Genomic DNA, 17833 nt, shown 5'->3' with positions numbered 1-17833 from the left:
GACATGCATCTTATTGTCTACCTACACTGCACTTTCTCTGTAACTACAACATTATATTCTGTATTCTGGTATTGTTGTTTTCCCTTGTAATACTTTGGTACACTGATATAATGCAATGATCTGTATGGTTGGCATGCAAAACAAAGTTTTTCATTGTTTCTTGGTACATGTGATTCCATATTTCTAATTACCAGAAAAAGTAGTATTACTTGGTTGATACTGGTGGGCTTAAGGACCTGGTTCTGCAGTCCTGATGAAGGGTCTTGCCCCGAAGCATCAACCATTTATTCCTCTCCATAGATGTGGCCTGACCTGTTGAATTCCTCTGGAATTTTGTGTGTGTTGGTCTGGTTTTGCATTGTTCGACTTAATGACTAACTTATTGAAGTGAACAGGTTTAATCTAATTTTGCCAAGTGCTTTAGTTTCGAACTGAAACCACTGTTGATGTTGTATTAAATATGCATTTCTGACATCAGACAGAATACTCTAAGGCTCATTTCAACTTTGCATTTAATGTAAGTATGAAACATGTTTTCTCTAATAATTCAGTTTTGGTCCCTTGGGAATCCTGCCCATTAACGTACAATTGCAAGGTTCCAATCTCCATTCTGATCTGTCTATCAGTGGCAGCCTACATGGTTGTCATGAGACACGTGTGCTTGAAGAACAGCAACTCATTTCCAACTCGGCACAATTGGAATTCAAAAATTTCAGATAACTTGCTTTTCATCTGTATCAGAAGTAGCCAGTTCTTCTGGAAGGTTATCCATCTGTAAACATTAACTCAATTTTTCTTCCTTCACTGACACTGCCTGATCTGTTGTGCATTTCCAAAATTCTCCATTTGGTTTCAGGTTTTAGTAGCAGCTTAGACCTGCATTCCACAGCTTTTATGCCTCTGTTTGCTTTCTCTCTTTCTAACTTCCCTCATTAATTTGTCAACTAGATAGCCACAAAAACATCAGCAGCACTAGCCTCACCCATTGTTCTACACCTTCTCTCTGCAATTTAAACAAAACTCACTTCTTCAGTCTCTCAGTCCTGACCCTCTCTCCACAGGTCCACAAGTGTTTCAGCACGTTCTAGTTTTTATTGGAAACTCCATTCAACAAGTACCTGGTACGTTTCCAACGGTCTGTTCTCCATGTTCAAGTCCCAGACTTTGACGGTGAGGTAATCTCTTGTCATCATATATCTTCCACTGTGGCTGAACTTCACATCTGATATCGAAGAGATGATTTCAGAGAAAAACGACCGGTTGCTGGGGTCTTCTGGCTCTTCGAAAACTGGAGATCATCACAGTCAGAAGAATAAAAGTTAAATGTACACGTTAGCAGTCCTTCATTGAAAGGAACAAAAGAATATTAGAAATAAGAGCAGACAATGTCTCAAAAATAAAAATTGTTTTGTCGCAACAACTTTGCACTCATTGTCAGTAAGACCAGGGGGAAGTCAGGAACACACACCAGTCCTTACTGACAGATCAACAGTGGAAAGGGTGAGCAGCTTCAAGTTCCTGAGTGCCAACATCTCAAAGGATCTATCTTGGGCTCAACATATTGATGCAATCACAAAGAAGACATGCCAGTGAGTATACTCCATTAGGAGTTTGAGGAGATTTGGCAGACCCGAGCAGATTTCTACAGATGTATTATAGAGAGTATCCTGACTGGGTGCATCACTGCCTGGTGTGGAGGTTCCAGTGCACATGTTCAAAGAAATCTGCAGAGGGTCGTAGACTCAACCAGTTCCATCATGGGCACTAACCTCCACACCATCAAGGATTTCTTCAAAGTAAGAGAGTGGCATCCATCATTAAGGATGCTCACCATGCTGGACATACCCGGTTCTCACTACTACCATCGGGGTGGCAGTACAGGAGCCTTAAGACACACACTCAGTGTTTTAGAAACAGCTTCTTTCCCTCTGCTATCAGATTTCTGAAAGTTCCATGAATACAATCTCACTGTTTTGCTCTCTTTTTGTACTTATTTTTATATTTCTTATTGTAACTTATAGCAATTTTTATGTATTACACTGCACTGCTGTCAGAAAACCTCAAATTTCATGACATATGTCAGTGATAATAAATTCTGCTTCAGCTGCATCTATGTTCAAATTAAATTAATGCAGTATTTGACATGACCTGTTCTCAACTCAACCTTATAGTGTGGGTCTTTAGAAAAAGCTTCAGTATGAATTTGTGAATCCTAGGGAAGGAAGCAGCAATGACAGTTTACATGAAGAGCTGCAGCCAGTGTTAGAGAGGACGCAGTCATGGGCTACAGCTATGGAAGGAAATGGAAAGTTCAGATTCATTTCTCACAAATGCATTGAATTGAATTTACTTTATTACTTACATCCTGCACATATATGAGTAAAAATCTTTAAGTTACATCTCCATCTGAATGTGAAGATTATAGTAATTTGTAGTAAATAGTATGGACAGTAAGATATACAACAGAACAGTCAATATAGCTTAGAACTACAAATTGTATCAGCGTGAATTAATTAGTCTGATGGCCTGGTGGAAGAAGCTGTCCCAGCGCCTGTTGGTCCTGGCTTTTATGCTGTGGTACTGTTTCCCAGATGGTAGCAGCCGGAACAGTTTGTGGTTGGGGTGACTCAGGTCCCCAATGATCCTTCGGCCCTTTTTATGCACCTGTCACTGTAAATGTCCTGAATAGTGGGAAATTCACACCCATAGAGTCCTGCGATTAAGGGAAGTGCAGTTCCCATACTAGGCAGTGATGCAGCCAGTCCGGATGCTCTGAATTGTGCCCCTGCAGAAAGTCCTTAGCATTTGGAGATTCATTCTGAACTTCTTCAACTATCTGAGGTGAAAGAGGTGCTGTTGTGTTGAAACACTGAAGGAGTCGACAACAGTCCTTTTCCCTCCAAAACTGCTGCCTGACCTGCTGAATTGTTCCAGAGTTTTATGTGTTGCTCCACATTTCAGCATCTGCCGTCTCTTGTGTCTTGTATATAAAGAGCTTTTCAGGGTGGGTGGGTGTTAAATATCTGCATTATGTTACTGGTCCTCCTCTGAGACTGACCATTTAAATGCAAACACATTTTCTAATCTTTGTCTGGAGAAAGAACTTCCTCATTTGCTTCCTAAATGGTCTCTCTTTATGATGATCTTTTTATTCTATAGGTTTGCCCCAACAGAGGACACTGCTTCTTTGTATCTATCTAACTCTAAATCAGTTCACACCCCTTGAATTTCTACACTCACAAAAATTCAGGGCACAGAACGCAAACTGAGTGTCTTGATCTGCCCTAGACCTGCTCGATGACTTCCTATGCTGTAATACTTAAAATTGAACACACTGGTCTTGACAAGATCTGACTGATACTGAACCTCACCTCAGCAATGCACAGAAAATGAACTCAGCAGGACAGGCAGCATCTATAGAAAAAAGTACAGTTGACGTTTTGGGCCGAGACCTTTCATCAGGACAGGAGAGAAGACCATGGATTGACATACTGGAATGGGAATGGGAAGTGAAATTAAAATGGGTGGCCACTGGGAGATCCCACTTCTTCTGGCAGGTGCTTGGCGAAACAGTCTCCCAATCTATGTTGGGTTTCATTGATATACAGGAGGCCACCAGGAGCACCAGATACTGTATATGACCACAACTGATTCACAGCTGAAGTCACAAATAAGAGAGAATCTGCATATGCTGGAACTCCAAGCCACACACTCAATATGGATAAAAGTAGGGTCTTCAGAAGGGTCTCTGTCCAAAACATTGACTATACTTTTTTTCATAGATGCTGTCTGGTCTACTGAGTTCCTTCAGCATTTTTTGTACAGTAGATGACCCTAACAGACTCACAGGTGAAGTGTTGCCTCACCTATAAGGACTGTTTGGGGCCTTGAATGGTAGTGAGGTGTGGCTCTTGATTCACTTGCAAGGATACATGCCAGGAGGGAGATCAGTGGGGAAGGACGAATGGACAAGAGAGTTGTTAAGGGAATGATCCCTGCATAAAGCAGAAAGTGGTGGGGGGGGGGGGAGGAAAAGATGTGCTTGGTGGTGGGATCCCATTGGAGATGGCAGACATTGCAGAGAATTATGTAAACAACACACACAAAATGCTGGTGGAACGCAGCAGGCCAGGCAGCATCTATAAGGAGAATCACTGTTGACGTTTTGGGCCGAGACCCTTCGTCAGGACTATCTGAAAGGAGAGATACTAAGAGATTTGAAAGTAGTGGGAGGAGGGGGAAATGCGAAATGATAGGAGAAGACTGGAGGGGGTGGGATGAAGCTAAGGTGATTGGCGAAAGTGATACAGAGCTGGAGAAGGGAAAGGATCATGGGACGGGAGGCCGGGAGAAAGAAAGAGGGAGGGGGGAGCACCAGAGGGAGATGGAGAACAGGAAGGATGATGGGCAGAGAGAGAGAAAAAAAACAAACAACTAAATATGTCAGGGATAGGGTAAGAAGGGGAGGAGGGGCATTAACAGAAGTTAGAGAAGTCAATGCTCATGCCATCAGGTTGGAGGCTACCCAGCCGGTATATAAGGTGTTGTTCCTCCAACCTGAGTGTGGACTCATCTTGACAGTAGAGGAGGCCGTGGATAGACATATCAGAATGGGAATGGGACGTGGAATTAAAATGTGTGGCCACTGGGAGATCCTGCTTTTTCTGACGGACCGAACATAGGTGTTCAGCGAAACGGTCTCCCAGTCTGCGTTGGGTCTCACCAATATATAAAAGGCCACACTAGGAGCACTGGACACAGTATACCACACCAGCCAACTCACAGGTGAAGTGTCGCCTCACCTGGAAGGACTGTCTGGGGCCCTGAATGGTGGTGAGGGAGGAAGTGTAAGGGCAGGTGTAGCACTTGTTCTGCTTACAAGGATAAGTGCCAGGAGGGAGATTGGTGAGAAGGGATGGGAGGGATGAATGGACAAGGGAGCCGTGTAGGGAGTGATCCCTGCAAAAAGCAGAAAGGGGGGGGGGGGGAGGGAAAAATGCGCTTGTTAGTGGGATCCCGTTAGAGGTGGCGGAAGTTACGGAGAATTATACGTTGGACTTGGAGGCTGGTGGGGTGGTAGGTAAGGACAAGGGGAACCCAATCCCAAGTGGGGTGACAGGCGGATGGGGTGAGGGCTGATGTGCGGGAAATGGGAGAGATGCGTTTGAGAGCAGAGTTGATGGTGGAAGAAGGGAAGCCCCTTTGTTTAAAAAAGGAAGACATCTCCTTCGTCCTGGAATGAAAAGCCTCATCCTGAGAGCAGATGCGGCGGAGACGGAGGAATTGTGAGAAGGGGATAGCATTTTTACAAGAGACAGGGTGGGAAGAGGAATAGTCCAGGTAGCTGTGAGAGTCTGCAGGCTTATAGTAGATATCAGTAGATAGGCCGTCTCCAGAGATGGAGACAGAAAGATCAAGAAAGGGGAGGGAGGTGTCAGAAATGGACCAGGTAAATTTGAGGGCAGGGTGAAAGTTGGAGGCAAAGTTAGTGAAGTCAACGAGCTCAGCATGCGTGTAGGAGGCAGCACCAATGCAGTCGTCAATGTAGCGAAGGAAAAGTGGGGGACGGATACCTGTATAGAGTTGGAACATGGACTGTTCCACAAAGCCAACAAAAAGGCAGGCATAACTGGGACCCATATGGGTGCCTATGGCTACACCCTTGGTTCCCTCGTGTTTGCTCAGAGAATTATGTGTTGGATGCGGAGGCTGGTGGGATGGTAGGTGAACCTCAGCTCTGCAGTTTGATAAGCCCTCATTAAAAACTGAATATTCACTTAAGCCTTGACTTGCAAGGCTATGCACCTTGAGCTGAAATTAGCCTGGGTAATTTTTTTCTTTCCTGATTGGCACAGACATAATGAGATTTGGGTCATTAATGATACCATATTTGTGAATAAATTTGAGGTCCAGTTCCAACCAACTGGGTATGGTCTACATTTGTATACTAATCATCTTTTTCTTCTTGTTAATCATTCCCAGGTGGTCGGTTAGTCTTAGATCACAATATATAGGAACAGAATTAGGCCTTCTGGCCCTTTGAGTCTGCTCCACAGTTCAATCATGGCTGATCCTTTCTTTTCTCTTTCTTAACCCCGGTTCTTGGCCTTCTCCACTTTAGTGCTGTGTCCAATCAAGAACCTATCAATCGCTGCCTTAAATTCACCCAACAACCTGGCCTCTGCAACACATTCCACAAATTCACCACCCTCTGGCTAAAAAGAAATTTATTTGTATCTCTATTTCGAAAGGGCCCTCTATCCTAAAACTGTCACCTCTTGTCCTAGACTCTTCCACCATGGGAAACATTCTTTCCACATCTACGCTATCAACATTCGAAAGGTTTCAATGAGATCCCCTCCCCCCCCCCGTCCTTCTGAATTCCAGCGAGTACAGACCCAGAGCCATCAAACGTCCCCTTCATTCCTGGAACCTTCCTCTAGACCCTCTCCAATGCCAACACATTTTTTCTAAGATGAGCGGCCCAAAACTGTTCACAACACCCCATCCCTTCCCACCAATCTCCCTCCTGGCACTTATCCTTGTAAGCAGAACAAGTGCTACACTTGCCCTTACACTTCCTCCCTCACCACCATTCAGGGCCCCAGACAGTCCTTCCAGATGAGGCGACACTTCACCTGTGAGTTGGCTGGTGTGGTATACTGTGTCTGGTGCTCCCGGTGTGGCCTTTTATATATTGGTGAGACCCGACGCAGACTGGGAGACCGTTTTGCTGAACACCTATGCTCGGTCCACCAGAGAAAGCAGGATCTCCCAGTGGCCACACATTTGAATTCCACGTCCCATTCCCATTCTGATATGTCTATCCATGGCCTCCTCTACTGTCAAAATGAATCCACACTCAGGTTGGAGGAACAACACCTTATATACCAGCTGGGTAGCCTCCAACCTGATGGCATGAACATTGACTTCTCTAACTTCCTTTAATGCCCCTCCTCCCCTTCTTACCCCATCCCTGACATATTTAGTTGTTTGTTTTTTTCTCTCTCTCTGCCCATCACCCTGCCTGTTCTCCATCTCCCTCTGGTGCTCCCCCCTCCCCCTTTCTTTCTCCCAAGGCCTCCCGTCCCATGATCCTTTCCCTTCTCCAGCTCTGTATCACTTTCGCCAATCACCTTTCCAGCTCTTAGCTTCATCCCACCCCCTCCGGTCTTCTCCTATCATTTCGCATTTCCCCCTCCTTCCACTCCTTTCAAATCTCTTATTATCTCTCCTTTCAGTCAGTCCTGACGAAGGGTCTCGGCCTGAAACATCGACAGTGATTCTCCTTATAGATGCTGCCTGGCCTGCTGTGTTCCACCAGCATTTTGTGTGTGTTGTTGTTTGAATTTCCAGCATCTGCAGATTTCCTCATGTTTACTCAAGGTGAAGCCTCACCGGTGCCTTATAAAGCCTCAGCATCACATCCTTGCTCTTGTATTCTGGACCTCCTGAAATGATCGCTAATATGGTATTTGCCTTCCTGACCACAAAGTCAACCTGCAAGTTAACCATTGGGTGTTCTACACAAAGTCTCCCAAGTCCCTTTGCATCTCAGATTTTTGGATTTTCTCCCCGTTTAGGAAATAGTCTGCTCATTTATTTCTACTACCAAAATGCATGACCAAGTATTTTCTAACAGTGTATTTCATTTGCCACTTTCTTGCCCATTCTCCTAATCCGTCTAAGTCCTTATGCATCTTAACTATTTCCTCAACACTACCTGCCCCTCTACCAACCTTCGTATCATATGCAAACTTGGCAACAAAGCTATATATTCAATCATCAAAATAACTTATATACAGCATCAAAAGACGCGGTCCCAACAACGACCCCTGTGGACCACCAATAGTCACTGGCAGCCAACCAGTAAACAATCCTTTTATTCCCATTTGCTGCCTCCTACCAATCAGCCAAAGCTCTAACCAGGTTGGCAACTTTCCTGTAATACCATGAGCTCTTAAGTTGGTAAGCAGCCTCATGTGTGGCACCTTGTCAAAGGCCTTCTGAAAGTCCAAATATATAACATCCACAACATCCCCTTTAACTATCCCACTTGTAATCTCCTCAAAGAATTCCAACAGGTTTGTCAGGCAGGATTTTCCCTTAGGGAAACCCTACTGACTTTGTCCTATCTTGTCCTGTCCCACCAAGTGACACTCCATAACTTCACCCTTAACAATTGACTCTAACATTTTCCCAACCACTGAGGTCAGGCTAACTGGCCAAAAATTTCCTTTCCTCTGCCTTTGTCCTTTCTTAAAGAGTGGAGTGACATTTGCAATTTTCCAGTCCTCTGGCAACATGTCAGAATCCAATGATTTTTGAAAAATCATTTCTAATGCCACCATAATCTCTAACACTACCTCTTTCAGAGCCCTAGGGTGCAGTTCATCTGGTCCAGATGACTTATGTACCTTTAGGTCTTCCAGCTTTTTGAACACCTTCTCCCTTGTAGTAGTAGCTGCATCCACTTCTCTTCCTTCACACATTACAACATCAGGCACACTGCTAGTGTCTTCCACAGTGAAGACTGACGCAAATTACTTAGTTGGTTCATCTGCCATCTCCTTGTCCCCCATTATTATTTCTCCTGCTTCATTTTCTAGCGGTCCTATGTCCACTCACATTTCTCTTTTATTTTTAATGTACTTGAAAAAACTTTTACTATCCACTTTAATATTATTTGCTAGCTTACTTTCATATTTCATTTTTTCTCTTCGAATGATTTTTTTTATGCCATTCTTTACCAGTAGAGTCACACCACGCCCTCTGCTTATCTTCCTATCCCTCCGATATAAAGCGTAACCTTGGACAATCAGCTCCCAACTACAACAGCTACAATTCAGTGATGGCTACATCATACCTGGCAATCTGAAATATTGCAACAAAATCATCCACCTTATTTCTTATACTACACGCATTTAGATACAAGACCTTGCTATTCTTTTTTTATTCTGCATCCCTAATGTTTTGATACTCCTTGTGCCCCTCCCTAATCTTTGATATGGAGGATGAAGAGATCCATCCAAAAAAGAAAATGATTTTACAAAAAGCAACAAATGGAAGAAAAAATGGTCCTTATACTGTATTCCTGCTAAAGAATATTAGAAACATAGAAAACCTACAGCACAATACAGGCCCTTCGGTCCACAATGCTGTGCTGAACATGTACGTACTTTAGAAATTACCTCAGGTTACCCATAGCCCTCTATTTTTCTAAGCTCCATGTACCTAACCAAGAGTCTCTTAAAAGACCCTATCATATCTGCCTCCACCACAGTCGCCGGCAGCCCATTCCACACACTCACCATTCTCTGCGTAAAAATACTTACCCGCCATCTCCTCTGTCCCTGCTTCCAAGTACCTTAAAACTGTGCACTCTCGTGTAAGCCATTTCAGCTGTGAGAAAAAGTCTCTTTCTGACTATCCACACATCAGCATCTGTCAGCATCTTATACACCTCTATCAGGTCACCTCTCATCCTCCATCACTCCAAAGAGAAAAGGTTGAGTTCACTCAACTTATTCTCATAAGTCATGCTCTCTAATCCAGGCAACAGACCTTGTAAATCTCCTCTGCACCCTTTGTATGGTTTCCACATCCTTCCTGTAATAAGGTGACCAGAATTGAACAGGGTGGGGTCTGACCAGGGTCCTACATAGCTGTAACATTACCTCTCAGCTCTTGAACTCAATCCCATGGTTGATGAAGGCAAATACAGGTAGTCCCCGAGTTACGAACGTCTGACTTACGGACAACTCGTTCTTACGAACCGAGAAAGGAGAACGCCATCCACCATTTTAAGTCAGATTGTGACACTGTCCACCATTTTTAAGTCGGATCGCGATGCCGTCTGCCATTTTAAGTCATTGCTGTTGACACTGTGTTGAGTGTTTAACTTTGCATTTGGTTTAAAATTTTCTTAGTAAGATTCAACGTGACCTTGCATCCGCCCCCCCCATTCCAGTCAGCTGGTGGCGCAGTGAGATCAGCGACGGGCTGGAGAACAGAGGTTCCCGAGTTTGATTTAGTGACAGACTGCTCCCATACCAGGTTGATGTCGAGCTCACAACTCAATCTCGTAAAAAAAACACTGCCACGTCCAGTTTAAATTCCCACGTGGAATATTGTGGAGGATCAAATACCCAAACCCAGCACAGCCCCCACTTGTTCCATTTAACCTGTTTCAGTGCGGTGGAGTTTAGGACCCGGGGAATTTAGTGCAGTGGTCCTTAGGACCCAGTAGACCTCGGGACCTGCCGCCCACAGTGTTTCTGTTCCATTGACGGGAAGCAATCACGATTGAAAATAAAGTGGCAATAATAAAGCATATGGAAAAAGGTGAAACGCCATCGGTCACTGGAAAATCGTTAGGCTAGAGCTAGTCAACGATCGGAACAATTTTAAAGGATAACGGATAAAGTGAGAATAATGGAGCATGTGAAAGGTCCTGCCCCAATGAAAGCTACAATTATTACTAAGCAACACAATAACAACTATTGGAATACATACGTTTCTTAAGTGTTTTATATGCATAGAAAGGTTAAATATATATATATATATATATATATATATATATATATATATATATATTAAGACAAACGTTTGACTGACTGACACTAAATAATACTGGATGTACTTGTTCCGACTTACGTACAAATCCGGCTTAAAGACGGACTCAGGAACGGAACTCGTGCATAACCCGGGGACTGCCTGTACACCGTAAACCTTTCTAACTACACAGTCAACCTGCACAGTAGCTTTGAGTGTCCTATGGACTCGGACTTCAACATCCTTCTGATCCTCCACACTGCCAAGAGTCTTATCATTAATACTATATTCTGCCATCATACTTGACCTGCCAAAATGAACCACCTCACACTTAACTGGATTGAAAAAACTACTTATAATTTAAGAAATGAATATGATATATTTCTGAAAATTTGGCATCCTTATTTACAAAAGATAGGATTAAATATATACAAGGAATAAATATATAGGCCCTTTGAAGATAAAGTTATTAGCCATTTGGGGAAAGAAATAAATATATATATTAAAGTTATTTTCAATTCCATGGAGCATGTGGGGATCTTCCAATATCCAGGCAATCTTTCTTCCTTTCTTCTTTCTTTTTTTCCCTTTTTTTCCAGATGGGGATGTTAGGGGGGAAGGGTTAAGGGGAGGGGGGAGGGCTGATATTATACTCTATTATTCTATTCATTCTATGTAATTATCAAAAATTGAATAAAAAATATATATTAAAAAAAACTTATCTGGATTGAACTCCATCTGCCACTTCCAGCCCAGTTTTGCATCCTATCGATGTCCTGCTGTAACCTCTGACAGTCCTCCACCCTATCCACAACACCCCCAACTGTTGTGTCATCAGCAAATTTACTAACCTATCCCTCCACTTCCTCATCCAAGTCATTGATAAAAATCACAAAGGGAAGGGGTCCCAGAACAGATCCCAGAGGCACATCATTGGTCACTGACCTCCATGCAGAATATAACCCATCGACAACCACTCTATGGGCAAGCAAATTCTGGATCTACAAATTCAAGGATCTCCTTGGATCCCATGCCTCCTTACTTTCTCAATAAGCCTTGCATAGGGTACCTTATCAAATGCCTAGCTGAAATCCATATACACTACATCCACTGCTCTACCTTCATCAATGTGTTTAGTCACATCCTCAAAAAATTCAATCTGGCTTATAAAGCACAACCTGTCTTTGACAAAGCCATGCTGACTATCCCTAATCATATTACGCCTCTCCAAATGTTCTTAAATTCTGCCTCTCAGGATCTTCTCCATCAACTTACCAACTACTGAAGTGAGACTTACTGGTCTGTAATTTCCTGGGCTATCTCTACTCCCTTTCTTGAATAATGAAACAACGTCTGCAAACCGCCAATCCTCCGGAACCTCTCCCGTCCCTATTGATGATGCAAAGATCATTGCCAGAGGCTCAGCAATCTCCTCCCTCACCTCCCACAGTAGCCTGGGGTACATCTCATCCGGTCCTTGTGACTTATCCAACTTAATGCTTTCCAAAAGCTCCAGCACATCCGCTTTCTTAATGTCTATATGCTCAAGCTTTTCAGTCCACTGTAAGTCATCCCTACAATTGCCAAGATCCTTTTCCGTTGTGAATACTGAAGCGAAGTATTCATTAAGTACCTCTGCTATCTCCTCCGGTTCTATACACACTTTTCCACTATCACACTTGTCCTATTCTCTCACATCTTATTCTCTTGCTCTTTACATACTTGTAGAATGCCTTGGGGTTTTCCTAAATCCTGCTCACCAAGGCCTTCTCATGACCCCTTCTGGCTCTCCTAATTTCCTTCATAAGCTCCTTCCTGCTAGCTTTATAATTTTCTAGATCTCTATTATCACCTAGTTTTTTGAACCTTTCGTAAGCTTCCCTTTTTTTCTTGTCTAGATTTTCAACAGCCTTTGTACACCGTGGTTCATGCACCCTACCATCCTTTTCCTATCTCATTGGAATGTACCTATGCAGAACTCCACGCAAATATCCTCTGAACATTTGCCACATTTCTGCCGTATATTTCCCTGAGAACATCTGTTCACAATTTATGCATCCAACTTCCTGATTAATCGCTTCATATTTCCCCTTACTCCAATTAAATGCTTTCCTAACTTGTCTGTTCCTATCCCTCTCCAATGCTTTGGTAAAGGAGACAGAGTTGTGATCACTATCTCCAAAATGCTCTCCCACTGAGAGACCTGACACCTGACCAGGTTCATTTCCCAATACCAGATCAAGTACAGCTCTCCTCTTGTAGGCCAATGTACATATTGTGTCAGGAAACCTTCCAGAACACACCTAACAAACTCTATCCCATCTAAACCCCTTGCTCAAGGGAGATGCCAATCAATGTTTGGGAAATTGCAATGGACTTTTTCAAGCTATTAACCTCCCACCCATAACCAAGATGCCATGCTGCAATAGATAGGTATAATTACAACAATGTAAAATGCTAAACTGAGAGATAATAGAAAGAGGATTCACATGTGGAAAAAATGAAAAATGCATTCTTGGAAGCAAAGCTGATCAGGCAAACAAACCTATCTGGATAATTTTTCATTCAATCTTTGACTTGTGCTATCTCAACTGATCTTGATGATCAGAGCTCAATCATAAAGACCGATAAATTAACAGAAGTTTCTAGTTTCAATTTTCAATGATGATCCTGTACTCATGACCATGCTGTCTGATGATAGGACTTGCCGTGATACCACCTTCTTTACCCCCAGTAGCTTTAGTGGATCTGAGCAAGTTTAACAATTACCAACATTTAGGGAGGAACTGCCTGCACCAGTTCTTTGAAACAGCTAACCATTCAGTCCTGCCGAAGGGTCTCGTCCTGAAATATTGACTGTACTTTTTTCCATAGATGCTGCCTGGCCTGCTGAGTTCCTCCAGCATTTTGTGTGTGTTGCTTGGATTTCCTGCATCTGTAGATTCTAATGCTTAACCATTCAGTCCTACTTTTGCCTTCCTCTGAACATTCTGTAAATCTTCCCTTTTCCATTTTGCATACAAATAACTTCCCCTTTTAGATTTACTGTCATCTCCAGTTGCTCTATACCATTACAGAATTATATTCAAGTCTAGTGTAACTCAAATGTCCAAAAAAAATCTCATCATATTTCTGCTCCTTAGGCTTAAAGTGCACCCTCTGGTAACCATCCACTCTATCAGGAGAATCAGCTTTTTCTTATTTACTCTATTAAATTGATTTTGAACATTTTTCTAAATCCTTTCCTGCTTAAAAGAGGTTCTCAAGCCTCTGAAATCAGAAGCAACTGAGAAACTCAAAGCTCTGTCCCTGGTAACATTCTTGTAAATCTCCTGAGAATCCTCTTCAGAGCACTGTTATCCAGGCTCAAAGAAATGCAATCATTCTGTGCAGATGACTCTGGCACTTTCACACCATTTATGATTCCTGACACAATAACCTGTGTAGGAAAATTCAAATTGGTCACTGAGCATGTCTTCCTGCTCAGACACACTTTAATGAGAATCCTTCAATTTACACCATGGTTCCCAAGCAGATGGTGCCACAGACAGTGATGCCCAAATAAACTGCCTGTGTAAGGTAGTTAGTCTGAAGAGTGTAAATTTGTAAATTTGCTGAGATTGATCCTGGCTGTTGCTTTAGAATATGTTACACAATCACAAATGTTTTTATATTTATAAAAAAAAACAATCAGTACAGTCATGCTGAAATTCTCCAATTTATTTCAGCTTTTAAAATTCTCAGCTGTGGGAGCCCCAAAATGTGGGGTTCAATTTGTTTAGATGACAGGCTGCATTGTTCACTTTCGTTGTTGGTTAATCTCCTCTCCTAGCAGACTCCGGCTCTCGGGAGACTGACTCGCCTCTGAGTTGGGAAGTTGTGGTTTCAAGCTGTCTTTCAGATGAAGTGATAAACCAAGCCTCTACATGGTTGTTTTTGGAAGGAAGGAAGAGTCCCACTGCTTTCCATACAGAGTGCCTGGGGAAATTTTCTCCTGTTTCCTCACTAACATTTATCTCAGTCAAAACAGTTAAAAAAAGATGATGTGCCCATTTACCCAAACGCTCTTTGAGGGAGATTTCCATATGTTGTAATTTACATATGAAAGCAATTCACTGATTGTGATAATCCTTGGAACATATCAATGATTTCAAAGCTGTCATATGTACTACAGAGCTTTTTGTTTTCTTTCTCTCATTGGGCATAAAGGACACAGGCTTTAAAAATAATGCTCAGGATATGGGTATCACTGGCCAGCACTTACTGACCATCACTTAGACTTTGTACAATTGCTTAACTGTTGTGTTTTAATCGGATGTGCAAATATAAAGCAATATTATATAATAAAGTTCCAACCTGCTTTTGTCAACACTACTTGGCCTGAGTAAACTTTGTCAATGTAAGAGGTTCTCAACGTTATTGACTAAAGCTAATTGGATGGGGCATGCAGTCAGCATATCCCTGTGTTTCTTTCATCATGTTTAAATGTCCAGTAGGAAACGTGGTATGCACACCAAGACCTCTAAGCAACATGTATTACTGACTGCCAATTAAAACCACCACAGCTAGCTCAAGTCTGACAACACAGACAGGAACAATTAATTTCTATTTGCTATATTGAGGGTGCAAAAATCGGTACAGCACACAGCAGGATTTTTCAGCACAGCATGTTTATTCCAGCTGATTGAAAGAGCAATCCAATTAATACTTCTCCCCTGCCCTGAAAATGCCTCATTTACCAGTATATATCACTATTCTGCTACTTGAGTTTTCGCCTGAATCTGCTTTCACCATCTTTTTGGTCAAATCATAAAAACTCACTGAATAAAGTAATTTCGCATTACACCTTTGGGGGTACACATCCGAGGAAAGAGACTAGTAGGGGGCAGGGAAAGATTATAGTTGGCCATGTTCAAATTCCAGGCTGTGCTGATCACCATTGGGTGTGCCATAATGGATTACAGCAACCTGGAACCTCACTCTGGGTCAGTGATTGTTGTGCAGCTGTTTGGGATAAACAGAGACAAGGATCCTTGCATCCTTTTCCGCACCCTGTTAGTCTGCGAAGAGGTGGGTGACTGTCCCTCTACTGCAGCTGTCCCTAGGGCTGCGTGCATGGGACGAGGTAAGTCCTCATGGTTGAATAATACAGAAGGAACATCCTTTCAGCTCCTCAAGTTTGTTCTGCTCTACACTGCTCATACTTACATTAAGTGCTTCATCATTGAAAACAGCCCATCAGGGCACAGAGCCCAAAGGCAGCGGAAACCCGTGGGACAGGATGCTTAGATAAATCAACAACTTCAGCAGAGGAGGAACAGGAGGGAAATAGAGATGTGCTTTGGGCAATAACACAAGTGTTGCTGAAACATGACAGAAGCCATGTTACCTACTCACACGTCTCAGTCAGCTCTTCATTCGTCATTCCTTAATGGGTCTCTCTGCAGCAAAAACAATGAATCCACTTGTTTCCTAACCAAATGGCTGGTTTTTGCCCACTTCTTGATCTGTTGTAATAGTAAATTTTCTTTTCGCAAGATTTCCTGAATAATACTGTCATTATTTACCACAGTTTCACCAGGATGTACAATACATCCCCACTTCAAAATTAGGTGATAAATCAGGGTTTGTTTATGCTACAGTACTATATTTTTAGTCTGAAACCCATTGCCTTTTGCAGTGTTATCTTGCCAAAACATTTGAATCAGTTCAGTTTGTGAGGGCTAGAAAGGATTAAATACATTCTCTGGAGGATCTGGAGTGAGAGAATACATTAAGGATGTTAATTCTATACAAGAAAACTGGATTAGAAGTCTGGCACCTATGAATAGGACCAACGTTGACGCATTTTTTCAGTTTTAACTAAGCAACGCCTTTGCAATTAATCTATAATTAGCAGAGATTAAAAGAGAAAGCAAAAATGCAAATGACAGGAAATCAGGAATCGAATGAGAAATTTCTGCCTTTTGTCTCTCTTGCTTTTGCCTTGAGCAAAAATTTCTCTGCTGATCTCATCTTCCTATCCAAAGCTTCCCCAATTCTCTTCACTGCTCCCTCTGGTCCAATTGATCACTCCAAACCATTTTATTGAACACTGCCACCCACGATACCAGCTGTGTTTCTCAAATCCTTTTACACACTCTAGTCTATCATCCTCTCAATTTCTGGCTCCTGTTTATCGGCCAATGGTGCCAGTCATGAATCAGTTAGTTATAATCATAACAGTAGTTAAGGATGAGTTACAAATGCAGGCACTGCTAATGACAGCCACATCCTCAAATGAATAAAATAAAATTCCAGGGACTTGAGCACAAAATCTAGGCTGTGAAATCAGCACAAGCAACAAGGGAGGGTCCTACATCATCTGCGGCACTAATGTCCAGTTAGCAACAGTCAGGATGCTTTGAAATCTCATTTCATCAGTTTTTAAACACCTCAGATGTCCCAGGGGTATAAAACCTGTTAATGGATGCTGCCTGAGCTGCTGAGTTCCTTCACCATTTTATGTGTGTTGCTCAAATAAATGCAAGCATCTGTTTGTAAAATGCTGTCTTACAATAACAAAAGGCAGAAGGTTGGGTTGGGGACAGTGCACCCAAATATTGCTATCCATTTTTGTGCAAGCTAGAAAAGTGGACTAAATACTCTGTTAAATCATCAACCCAGTGAAAGGCAATCTTTAGTCTGCCTGAAACTGGTTGGTCTTACATCTGTCACATGACCATGATGTAATTGAGGCTCTGCTGAGCATGATGTAATGGTCTTGTGATGGTGGAGTGATGTAATTTTCCCGCCAGTGAGAGGTCATGTGATTTTTTTTCCAACAGGGTATAAAAGGAGAACCCCTCCCTGTGACACAGCTAAGTTCGTGGCTTAAGTCGTCAGTGACTCCGTTCTGCTGCGTATTTGATTTTATGACGCAGTTTCGTTTTAAAAGTGGAGTTTTAATTTCTACCATAAGAATTGTTGTGCTGGCAGTTCTGAAAATCACTGCCAGTTAAAGCTCAGTCGGAGAGTGAAGAATTATTGAAGTTCGGGAAGCTGAAGGATTGAGGAAAGTTGATGTTGTCGGTGGTAAAACAGGTTCAACCTTATTTAATCCTCATACAAGGAGTTAGTAACCTGTGTCCGAGATAGCTCCTGCTAAAAGAGCAGTAAGAGTTGGATGCAGAGTTTTGACAAGGAGAGGTCAGTGCCTTTAAGCTGTTTTATTTCCTGCATCGTAAATCCTTCAGGCAAGGTACTTTGGCTGGGATCAGCAGTGACGTCATGAAAGAGA

General features: G+C 42.5%; 1 protein-coding gene across 3 annotated transcripts in view; it reads right to left on the bottom strand.

The window, feature by feature from the left end:
• Positions 1 to 17833, bottom strand: part of LOC132405289 (serine/threonine-protein phosphatase 2A 55 kDa regulatory subunit B beta isoform) — a 778563-nt gene that overhangs the window by 31828 nt on the left and 728902 nt on the right. For all 3 annotated transcript variants that reach the window (XM_059989972.1, XM_059989973.1, XM_059989974.1), the window contains one exon: positions 1119 to 1288. In XM_059989972.1, coding sequence (XP_059845955.1) covers positions 1119 to 1288 — 170 coding nt within the window. The remainder of the gene's footprint in view (positions 1 to 1118; positions 1289 to 17833) is intronic.

Source organism: Hypanus sabinus, chromosome 15 (assembly GCF_030144855.1).
Source record: "Hypanus sabinus isolate sHypSab1 chromosome 15, sHypSab1.hap1, whole genome shotgun sequence".
Classification (NCBI taxonomy): domain Eukaryota; kingdom Metazoa; phylum Chordata; class Chondrichthyes; order Myliobatiformes; family Dasyatidae; genus Hypanus; species Hypanus sabinus.
Note: the sequence above shows the minus strand (reverse complement) of the source record. Positions and strands in the feature narration are given on the sequence as shown.